The sequence below is a fragment of the Sinohyriopsis cumingii genome, chromosome 7 (genome assembly GCF_028554795.1).
Source record: "Sinohyriopsis cumingii isolate HCF-2022 chromosome 7, ASM2855479v2, whole genome shotgun sequence".
Lineage (NCBI taxonomy): Eukaryota > Metazoa > Mollusca > Bivalvia > Unionida > Unionidae > Sinohyriopsis > Sinohyriopsis cumingii.
Window position 1 is genome coordinate 93,506,570 of NC_142967.1, and position 12,129 is coordinate 93,518,698.

General features: G+C 36.0%; 1 protein-coding gene across 1 annotated transcript in view; it reads left to right on the forward strand.

Annotated features, from left to right (window-relative positions):
- The window catches only part of LOC149795732 (uncharacterized), a 76,772-nt gene that overhangs the window by 37,813 nt on the left and 26,830 nt on the right, over positions 1 to 12,129 (forward strand). The window contains exons 7-9 of the mRNA XM_089965641.1: positions 2,033 to 2,120; positions 8,932 to 9,017; positions 10,935 to 10,997. Of these exons, the coding sequence (XP_089821767.1) occupies positions 2,033 to 2,120; positions 8,932 to 9,017; positions 10,935 to 10,997 (237 nt within the window). The remainder of the gene's footprint in view (positions 1 to 2,032; positions 2,121 to 8,931; positions 9,018 to 10,934; positions 10,998 to 12,129) is intronic.

Genomic DNA, 12,129 nt, shown 5'->3' on the forward strand with positions numbered 1-12,129 from the left:
GACCCAATGATGGCACATGAAACAAGCAAAGAACACATTATTTTCACCAGAAAGGTTATCGCTAGAAAATCAAATACCCACCTCTATCATTAGGATGCAGATTGCTGAAGCCTTTACAAAATTAATATTGGCATTACTGTTCCCTCTAAGCTCCATAGCTTAGGCTCATCTGGGCATTGTAAGGTCATATTGGTCCTTGACCAGTTAGTCGAAAGTGAAATTTTCAGGCCCTGTGCCCCTGAAAGATTTTCATTTTATTCGGCCTGAATCGAAGCTAAGACAGTTCATTCTGTAACATGTTTGCACGCCCTTTTTCCCTTGGGGTCACGATCAGTCAAAGAAAATTCACTTTAATGTTTTGGTTGAAGTTTTTTCATTTGCTAATAATTTATCAACACAAATTCCCAGTAGAGTTTTGGTCAAGTTTTTTTTGTTGCTAATGTTTCCTAAACATAACTGGAATATGACAGTATGAAGTTAGAATAATTCATTTGGTGGTGTACATGTTCTTGCTCAGTGCTCAGAGAAAACAGACAAAGGCCCAGGGTTTGTGACTTTAACAAAATCACAAGACTGGACTCAAATACCATAAGACCTGACTCCAATTTCTATATGCCTAAAATTGCCCCAATTTTATTAGTATTGTTATTTGTCAAACAACATTGCAATTGCTGCACATCAAATATTAAAAAAATTAAAACAAATATTAAATTGATTTGTGTGTTTATTTGGATATCAAAATATTTCATGTAAAGCAACGTTTTCCACCAGCCTGCTTCATTAGGAAAAATAACAGTAGTGTTGTTAATTTAATACAAGTTGCTCACTGGGATTAGAAAAAAGAATACTTCTGTCATTTCTTATATGAACATGGTTGGCTACAGTGTTTTCACAAATGGTGTAAACAGTCCTAACTATTGTCCACAGCAGTGAATATGTATGTTCACCTGAGATTGACTATAGTCCATTTCATGGTCTAATAGATAATACCCTTCCAATTTTTAGAAAAAGTACTTCTTCAAATTTTACAATTGATAGTTACAAACCTTGACAACATGGGAGTGTAATTATTTTGAGCAGGTGAACAAATGTCAATTTCAGTTAGAAGTTTTAATTTAAGCACAGAAATTCCTGTACAAGTTACCATTTTTGCAATTCATTGTGGTTAATCATCTGCATGTTATTATGGGTAAGACTGGGATCATATTTCTTTGCAGAATTATCATTGCTATATGGTGAGCTATATCCTCTAACAGATAACCCACACAGCCTTGCAGAAAAATTACCCACAATGGCTTGGGAAAAAAACCGATGGATTCATGCAAAAATATCCACATAATTTATACCATCATCAGCTTCAAACTGTTATTCTTGCTGACATTTTCTGCTCAAAACAACTGTTTGATGCTCAGAGAGTTTCTTACCATTTTATATTAGGTGAAGTATGCTCTCAGAAAGCCAGAAGGTTATAACTTTTACACCATATTGAAATGGATTTTAATGGATTGTACCTAACAGATCATGAATCTTTGAATATTTCATCATTACATGTATACACCAACTTAAAGAAGGTGACCCTGGAAAAGAAAGAAATAGTTACGTGGAATGCTATCTGTAGTAATTGTTGATTCAGTTTTATCATGCATGCCCAGAACAAAGACTGCTGAATCATTACCAGTAAACAAAAAAGAAGAAATTGTCATCACATTTTTATATTAAAAATTAAGGAAATGAGCCAATATTTTGCCATTTTTACTTAAGCATATAATAATTTTTTTAAAAAATTGCTGTTTCAGTTATTAAATGAGAAGAATAGGCTACTGTGGTGTATTTCAGTAGATTTCTTGCCTATAAAATAATATATGTCTTTAGCAATGATGCCATATATTATTGTGTTGTTTAATCTCAAGCAAGAATTTGATGTGATATGTTTGGTTTTTTTGTGTGTGTTTTTAGCATGTGTTTACATGTCTGTATCAAGCCTGATAACTGTTGATATTACACTAATGGAATATTGTGTTTGATATTACAGGATGATGAAGAAGTGTGTTAAAATTGGGGAAGGAGTATATGGAGAGGTTTTCAGGACTCAAAATAGGGGGGCATCAGTTGCTCTGAAAGTAAGTTTGATAACTGTCTGATGATTGAAACAATCTCAAATCACATCATTCATAGTCTTTGATGTCCATCTGGCATCCAACTAAACACTCTGAAATGGGTAATTTTACCAAGAAATATGCGCTTAATTTGTGCTTGGTTTTTTTCACTCACAATTTCGTAGTACTGAGGTTCCAGGAACTGCCTAAATTCTGTAGATAGCAATGTGTACATGGGATTTCAGTTAAAAAAATAAAGTAAGAGGCTGAAGTGGAAAATCAGCCAGGCTACACTCTCACCTCTTAGGTTCCAAATGGCAATGCCTCAGTGGAGGGGGTTCAAACCCCTCCCATCTTTTGCTGGACACACATCACTGAAATGGCTTGATTCTGTCAACTTAATTTAAACTCGCCCCCATGATGGAAAAATGTGAAATTTGTTTGAAATGTATCGCCGATAAAAAGGAAAAATGAAAAAAAACAACTGCACAAATTTCTGGAAAGAATGTTCATTTATTTTTCATTGAATATGATTACATGCATTGATTGTGAATGATACTGACATTTCATTGCATATAATCATACATGTCATGAGAATTCATCTTCAAGTCTGTATTTATCAACATTAATCAGATTCATCACTTTAGGCAACCCCCTTTTTTCTGCAAAACTTGTGACTTTGTTTCATTATCCACATCTTTTATTAGACCCATTTATGTCCCACTGTCTGGTAATGACACCCATTTGTGTTCCACTGTCTGGTAACAACACCCATCTGTGTCCCACTGTCTGGTAATGACACCCATTTGTGTTCCACTGTCTGGTAACAACACCCATCTGTGTCCCACTGTCTGGTAATGACACCCATTTGTGTTCCAATGTCTGGTAATGACACCTGGTCTTGGATAATTTATGTTCATCTTGATGTGCTTTTTATCTGTTTATATTGAACTTCTGTTACAGTTTATATATTGTACATGCATTCATCTGCTTGCCTATCTGTTTCATGCTGCAACCCCAACCCCATCTACATACTGCATAATTTATAGAGCTATCATATGTTAATTTGTTTCATACCCTTTTTTAAAATTTCTATTCCCCCATTTTATCTAGTAGCTACTGCTGTCCTCTCATTGCTATTGGAAGATGATTGTTACAGATTGGAGGTAAAAGTAAAGGGGCTGAACATTTATTATTCATTTTTTTATAGAGAGTGCCTATATGTCAGGCATTTGTTTCTTATAATGACAAATAGGTAAATGAAATCATCTTTTAGACTCAGGCTATACTGTGTCAACCTGAAGAAGATAATCATAATTTGATTAGATGTGTCTTATGGAATTTTGGCAGTGAAGTTTTAGATGATTAAACTTTATTTAAAAATTCTGGAATTGTAGGTAGTAATTCATGTACAAATGGTGAAAAATTGCTGCCTACCAGCTTCTATTGAAACCCATGTGTACAGTTAAGGTTTATACAGGTCCTTAAAAACCTTGAAAGTGCTTGAGTTTTGATATGGCAAAAAGAAAGGCTTTGAATGACCTTTAACATTTACATGGTAACTGAAAGGTCCTTGGAAGATTTAGCGGAAGGTCAGAGATGACTTCAGTAATTTTCTGAAAGTTGCAGTCAGGTTTTATTATATGCATTGACTGATGTGGAAACAGACCATATTTTGAATAAAATATATCTTATTTAGAGCACAGTCAAGGAAAACAGGTACATAATTGATCCATAATTTGTTTTACGAATATCAAGAAGAAGAAAAAAACTTACAATCTCTTGTGATTTGTCATGAGTTAGGTCCATGAAAATTATCATGTGCATCTTTTAAAGTTTATAAAATGGCCTTGATTTTAATACTTACAATTTTGTATGAACCCAGGGTTTTACCATAATAACACAACTGCTTTTTTATCAAATATGGTGACCGCTCTGGTGGCCCCAGCTGAGTCATAGCAAAGACTTATAAAAATGGTACTAACAGCTGCCTTGCTAGATGCTCAGCATTAAGAGTGTAGTGTTAGGACTGGTTGGCCTGGTGTCAGAATATTGAGTGGGTGAGACATGATGCTTCAGTGCTAGACATCACTATAAACTGCCACACTGCAAACATTGTAGTGATAAACCTGAAAAATTGTTAAAGCAACATTAAAAATCCAAATCACAAACACATCAAATATGGAGCATACAGATGACCAAAAGTGATCAGCCCAATGCTCAGAGGTCAAGAAGGTTGTTGAGAAGTTGTTGCAAACAAGACTGTTTAACTCCTAATACTATCAGAAATTATACTCTGAACATCTTATGGTTTTAAATATGTTACATGATAATAATACTCAGGCATACAACCACTACCTTGAAAATCCAGCCCTCCCATGCTGTGTTTTAGCAATATAAAAGCTAAAAGTCATCAGCAAACATTGGTGGGAGTCGGGTAAGTGTGATCTACCCATGAATCAATATATTGGCACTGAATCCCATCCATATTTGGTTACTATTTCGCTAATGCTAGAAAGCATATTTTTTAACAGGCATTGCAAAACTGATTTTTTCACCTTGGGGGTGAGTTTAAGGAGGTTTCTCTCTCTCTTGGAAGTATGTGCTATCTTTTTTACATCTTTTTCTTGCTCTTTTTTGTCCAAGATGAAGTTTCTCACTTTATTGGTTGAACCTGTTGGTGCCTTTTGGTCACATGCCCTATAGTTGGTAGCATGATCAATCAAATAATGTGTACTTGGCCAAGTATGTGTAATCAGTCACTAATTGTGTTATATTATTTAAAGAAAGATCATGCAAGAAATTATTATTGACATTTGTGTTGGTCATTTGGTCATTAGTGTCCTCTTTGCAGTATGTCTACGCAACATTTGATTGATTTCACCTGTATAGGCTACTATACAGATTTCTATATTTACAGGTGTCCAGAGGATGGGCTTGGAGTGCAGGTGCTTTAAGCTGGCTTAGGATAACCATGTTATATGCGAGAAATATATCGTGTGCAATTTGAATCAAACATGTGATATGTAAATAGATGCCAACATGGAAGGGTGGGGTGCTTTATGGGAGATCTTTGTTTATGTAGGGAGAAGGATGTAGCCCTTCAGGAACATCTAATGCCTGTCAGTTGCCTGTAGGAAAAGACCTTAATTCATGCATATCAATCTTGGCAGGATACCCTGTTCTAAAAGAGTTTTCTCTTTCTTCCATTGTCATGGTGGTAATTATATTAGAAGGCAATGAGAAACAAAATGTGCTGATCTCTGCTTTCTGATTTGAGGTTTTCTACATTAGTGTCATTAACAAATTCACATCCATGACCAACACATAAAATCAGTGTCCTAATGGACTCATTGAATTGAATCAGCTAATCCAAACCAAATGGTCTTTTCACCCAACAGTTTGCAGATAAAACTACACCCACTGGGGTCAACCACTCATAGATTTTTATGCATCATGTTGGATTGCAAAGCCACTATCCTTTGTATCTTAAATCCCTGGTCATAAGGCCTGGGCAGTAGATGCATTTTTCATGAATTTGAATGGTCTAGATCAGGGATCTCAAACTACCCTGAGGGCCGCATGAGGTCATTTTCGATGGCCTACAGCTTGCTATCTCTCATGACACCTTGTGACACAAATCATTTTGCGGGACACATGGCTGGGCCACATGATTGAGACCCTTGGTCTATATGCATATGTATTTCCTTCAATTTCTTTGATCTCTAGGTCTTGCAGAAAGCGAGGGAATCAGAGTACCATCTCATCTGGATTGCTTCTTTCAAACAGAAAAATCATAGATAATGATTTTGCTTGGCTGTGGAAATTCCATTGTGTGGTTTCCTCGTCTGCTCAAGCAACCTGATATTTAGCAATCATATTAAATAAGCCCTCAGGGGCAAACATTTCTCATAATAAGTGGTGGAAAGAATTGCTTGGGCTGAAACATTGATACCACAAATAGCTAACTTCCTGTGGCTTTCTGAGGATAAGAAGCTAACACATGTTACAACAGAAGGCCATGGTTCCACAGTCTCAAAAGTGTTTTGTCACTGCAGAAGAAAGGATATAAGCCAAAACAAAGACCTCTGTGACTTTCTGCCAAACTTTGACCTGTCATGGCCAAGGCTTTGGACTGATGTCTGAAATGGAATGTTCCATAGGTTCTGACATGACTGAATCAAGCTCTATTTGAACATTACCTAGAACCTCTTTGACTCATCTCTCATTAGATCTGCTTCCTAGTTTTGGCTACAGCATACAGAATCTGCTTCCTAGTTATGGCTACAGCATGCAGAATCAGCAAAATACATGCCTTGCGAGTTGCTGCCAGCAGATTCTTCATGGTGTTTGATTTCATTTATGACAGCCCTGTTTTCATTGCTAAAAACAGGTTCATGCTTATGGAAATTCTTTTCTTTTGGGATCTTTGCCTCCGAACCATCTGCAGGACAATGTAGATTCTTTGCAGTGGTACCTGAAATGAATCAGTCAGGTACAAAGAGGTAAATCTTGATTTGTTTCTACCAGTGAGGAAAAGTGAGGTAAATATTTCAGCTCAGATTTATCATCCATGATTCAATGTTTTTTTTTTTTGTGCTCTGCTTATAAAGAATTAATTTTAGACCAAATTAATTCCTTGCATAGAAATTCAAGCATGAATGCTCTGTAACTGAAATCCAAGTTATGGGATGGTAGTCAGAGATGATGGTCTCTAGCATTTACTTCAGAGATCTTTCATCTCATAGGGCTGTATAACCTGGTGGAGCCTATAACTACAGAACATTAGGCTCCTTCGTAGGTCATTCAGCATCTTTGCAATGTCATGCCGCTTGACTTCTGCTAGATTTATGAGGATGAGGAGGTGGGTTCCTATTAGCTGTATCAGGATATATGGAGTCACTACTTTAGCTCATGTAGTTCACAAGATTCTCATGCTACTTCATATTCCTTAGGGGATCAGAGATGGGGCCTTCTCTGGGATAAGAGGATGTAACTCTCTCCACCTCTTTCTGATTTTCCACAGTTATTTTTATCAGGTAACTTATTTGAAGAAGAAACAAATGTTTGAATTAAAATAAATGTAATTGATAATACTTACCCAATCATAATGTGCTCACATCCTCAGATATCTTGGAAATGCTTAATCATGTGTATTTGGACGCAATATTTTGTATGGGATGTAGAAAATCTGTTATGCAGGAGTCCTCTGTATGCGTGCAATAGCTGGACGGCAAATTCAAAGGTTTGCCAGTCCTGCTTTATCCACCCACTGAGTGGGAAATTATGTTGATCAATTGATCATTTTAGCTGTGTTAATATTTACAATGAGAGAAGTCAATGGCTGAAAGACCTCCAGATGTACATGTCATTGTAAGAGTACATCAGAAGAACATAGTTGAAGACATGTTCAAAGAATTCGACTAGCTGCTGAGTGGTGGGCAAATGTGCTGATATTTACAATGACTAAATTCAGAGGAAGAAAGACCCAGTGATGTCATTATAAGAGTACATCAAATGAACAACTTTAGCTCTCATTATTGTCTTCATTTCCAAGTGTAGCCAGCTAAGTAGTACATGTGACCTTGAAAATCAAGATACATTGAGACTTCAACAAAATGCCGTTGCAAATTTGGATTAGTATTTTGGGGTTAAATGGCAAATTGATGAAGATTATGAGAATTCAGAAGAGTGCTTAGGTTATCAGAACTGATTGTTCGCATGGAACAGTAGCAAGATGTAAGAAAGTGTGTGATGCCTAGCTTAGTGCATGGAATAAGACCTTTCCTTGGCTGACATAATACAGTCTCACTCTAATGGACAGACAAGAGCTTTATGTCAGTGGTGTAAAGATTTTAGAGAATTAAACTCAGTGGCAACCACTGGTTCTTCTCATCTGATGATTTAGCCAACTCATTTATGCCCAATATGCTCTTGGGAGAGAATGCAAATTTGCTGGTGGGACTCCTATTTTTCCCAAAATAGGAGTCATAGACTCCTAGTTTTAAAATCCTAGCGAGACCTGATCCTGCCAACCTCCCTACAGTTACATTTTACTCACTCCTGCCAACCTCCCTACATTCACATTTTGATCACAAGTTGTGCATTTCTGCTCCAGTAAGATCTGAAGTCAATCCAAGGGGAGGTCATTCTTGTCTAATTCCCACTGATGTGGGCAGATGACTTCTAGCTTTGTAATTGTTGAAACGGTCTTTTTAAAATTGGAGGGCTGGATTTGTGAAATTGTGGTCATGCTGCTAAATTATGATAATCAGTTGAGTTTTATCAAAGAAACATATTCTTCATAAATTAGTTTCTCCAGTTATCCATATTAATAAATAGTCTGTAGTTGTGAAATTTGAGAAGTTTCATGTGTGTAGATTTTTATGGAAAGTAATTTTTCTGAGGTGTAATTTGGTTTGATAACACTGAGAATTTCGAATTTTATACTGGGGCACGGTGTTGGCTTTTTACAAAACACAGAAGCTAAAGTAGTTGAGCAGGAATATTTTTTCATCATTTGTCTCAGATGAAGAAAAATGAAGACCACAGTTTTGATTTAAGTGAGCAAAGTACAATGATTTGCTTGATATCATTTGTATGTAGTAACAGTGTGGACTTGTAAGAGGTGTGACCTAATATGTTTTACGAAGGGGTGAAGAATTGTCTCATGCTGATGCAAGGTCACATGGCTTCCTGTCAAGAGTTAGCCTTTCTCATAAGGAGGAAGGGAACTTGTACATATAAGAGGGAGACCACTGCACAGTAGCTAATGGATATTTTTTTTCTTCAGGTTTTAGTAAATATAGTCCCTCTTTTCCTTTTTCAATTACAGATTATTCCTATAGAGGGAGATTTTACTGTCAATGATGAACCACAAAAAACATTTGAGGAAATTCTCCCAGAAATCGTTATATCTAAGTAAGTCTGTAATTTTAGAGCAAGATTCTGATCTTTCATGCACCATAATCATTTTCTTAACCTCCACAACATATTGAAGTATATGTAAGTGTTTGAAAGTTGTATGATAAAACATCAGTTCTGCTTGCAGCTGAAAATTTGAGTTCTGCATAACCCTTGATGCTTTGATGCCGACTGACTAGCATGAAAAATGAATTGTGTAGATATATTAATAGAAATCCAACTCACATTATGAATCACGTGGAGATTTAAAATAATTAAGATCTTAATTTGTGATGAAACATTTTTTATGGAAGTCTATTGACAAGAAATAATAGAAATAAGCTCTTCATAGCTTAAGGGTTTAAAAGGTCTTGCCATTTATTTTAAGTTTGTAGATGACCTGTATATAAAAGTAGACTTTAACATAGTAAAAAGAAATTAACGTCAAGAACTTAGTATTCGAGATTCTTTTGTTTCTTTTTGAGCCTTTTTTTATTGGGGGAGGAGTATATGATAATTGTTGTGTGCCTGTTCTGCAGACAGTCATGTTAGTGCAACTAGTCCTGCAAGTTTGCTGTATAACTTGGTAAATATTATGGTAATGACTTGTAGATTCACGTATATATCGATCACTTTAATCCTGCAGCTTTTATTGAGAGTTTTTGTCCTTCTTGCAGCATGAATACTATACCACATGCATGAAATCTGATTTATTAACACATGACTTTGCCCAGTAATATTTGAAGGATATCATGGACATTGCGATTTCAGGCTGTACTTTAAGACCTAGGACATATTTGATATAAGCATTCATACAGTACACTTTTATGGAGTTATGACTGTGGTTTGACTTAGAACTTTGCCCTTCATTTGCTTAATTTTGTTGGGGGCATATCATATAGGCATACATTTGATGGGTTTTTTTTTTTTTTTGCTTGTTATTACCAGTGTAAACAAACATGCAGAGTGTCACTGTGGGTGGATAGGTGGGTGGGTTGATGCATGCGTATGTTAATGGCAAAACCTGACTTTGTGATCTACCAGTAAAGAACTTCAATAACAACTTGACTTGGCTATCTGGAAGAACAGTTATCCCTTTACCTCATAGAGTGTATGGCTTTTTTAGCCCTTCAATACACATGTAGCAAAGTTACCCAGTGCAGTGCACTATAAATAGAACACCCGTTACCTATTCACGACCCAGTTACTTTAAATAGCAAATTTCAACCAGAGCATAAACAGAGACCACGTGATCTGACATAATGGTTGTTCACGGCATTGAATGAGGTATCTAATAGGGGTTTTTCTCTGTAAATGGCCACTACGAAAACCTGCTAAAAATGTTTACAGCATTTGATGCAAATTGGGTACAGGCCTCCAAATGCATTTGTATGCAAATCGGTTAGAGGCATCTAAAGGCGCTTGTATGCGAATGGAGTAGAGGTGTCCAACGGTGCTTGCATGAGGTAAAGGGTTATTACAGGGATTAGAACCATTAAAGCACAAATGTAACAGAATGATTAGCTGACCTTTCTTGTATTTTGAATTACTTTGTATTAAAACCTCTAACCCATACGCAGATCTGCAGATCTTTAACAGTAAGCAATTATTCCATCAGATTGTTGCACCTAATACAATAAACTGGATATTACATATATATGGAAATTTTGAGATTAAAACTATATGGATGGTAGAAATTTTCAGCAAATTCCATAATACATGATGACACTCATAATTAAATCATTGTGGCAGGTTGTTTGTTTTTCATCTAATTACCTATATTATAATAGCTATTGTTAGGTTAAAGCCAGTATTTAGTTCTTGGTTTTAGCATACCTCTTTTGTAGATAAGTAATTCATTTTTATTTTGGTCCTAGTGGTAATTGAATGGCTTAGGCTGTTTGTTAGAATTAATATACTCATACTTTGTTACAGAGAACTCAGCCAGCTCAGGTGCAGAGACATAAATTCCACTCATAATTTCTGCCAGGTGAACAGGTATATATTGTTCATTATTAATAAATATCAGTGATCGGGATTTAATTATTATTTTGAACATGTTCTTATATGATCTTGCTTGTCACATTTAGTTTGACTTGTACACTTCATTATCAGCTGTATTAAAACATTGAAAATGCATGTCTTGAAAATATATTTGTTCATATAAGACTCTTATTTTAGCTCTACTGGTCAGAGACAAGAAGAGATTTGAGGATGGTCTTTGTGTCATTGGTTCATCTATTAGCACAAGATTTTTTATCGCTACTCCTCCTGAGTAACTTGGAGGACTGCCTTGAAACTTGACAATCACAAATATCTAGTTGGTCTTAATTAAAATTGTGCCATTTGGACATCCAATATGGACAACACACTGGTCTGTTTCAGTATTTTGTTATCACTACATAGATGGTCATATCAACATGGGCTTTTCACTAAAATACTTCTTAGGATTTCTAATTCATCCTAAAGAAAAATGGAGCTGATCTGATGTTCAAAATGGCTACCACAGCTGCTATCTTGAAAACCTGGTCATGGCTACTGTTGGTCAGTAAGTCATATTGACATGTGGTTCTTCACTAAAAGACTTCTTATGATGTCTAATTGGTCTTAAATGAAAATGGGGCTGATCTGATGCCCATTATGAAAATCTTGTTATCCCTTTCCTCCGGAGCTAAAGCCTGCCAGTAGCTTCTGGTGGGTCGGCGGTTCTTTCTTGGGTTTTCCAGGGTTCTTCCTCCACCAGTTATACTGGCCGCCATATATGGCCTATCTTGTGCTGAGAAATGGCGTTAAACCCTAGAACAACAACAACAAAATCCTCCGGAGCTAAAAGTAATATTGCCATGGGTTTTTTTGTACCAGAAAACTTCTTATGTGTAGTTGGTTCAAAAAGTCATTTCATTATGGGGTTTCCACCAGGAGACATTTTATGTTGCCTTGTTGGTCCCAAATGAAAACAGTACCAAGCTGACATCTAGCATGTCTACCAGCTAATTTGAAAATCTTGTTGTTGAAAAATATCAAAAATGGTCTCAAGACTCAGTAGTTAAAAGGATGAAATGATCTTATCATGAATTTCTAGTTAAAAGGATGAAATGGTCTTATCTTGAATTTCCAGTTCGTAATATGA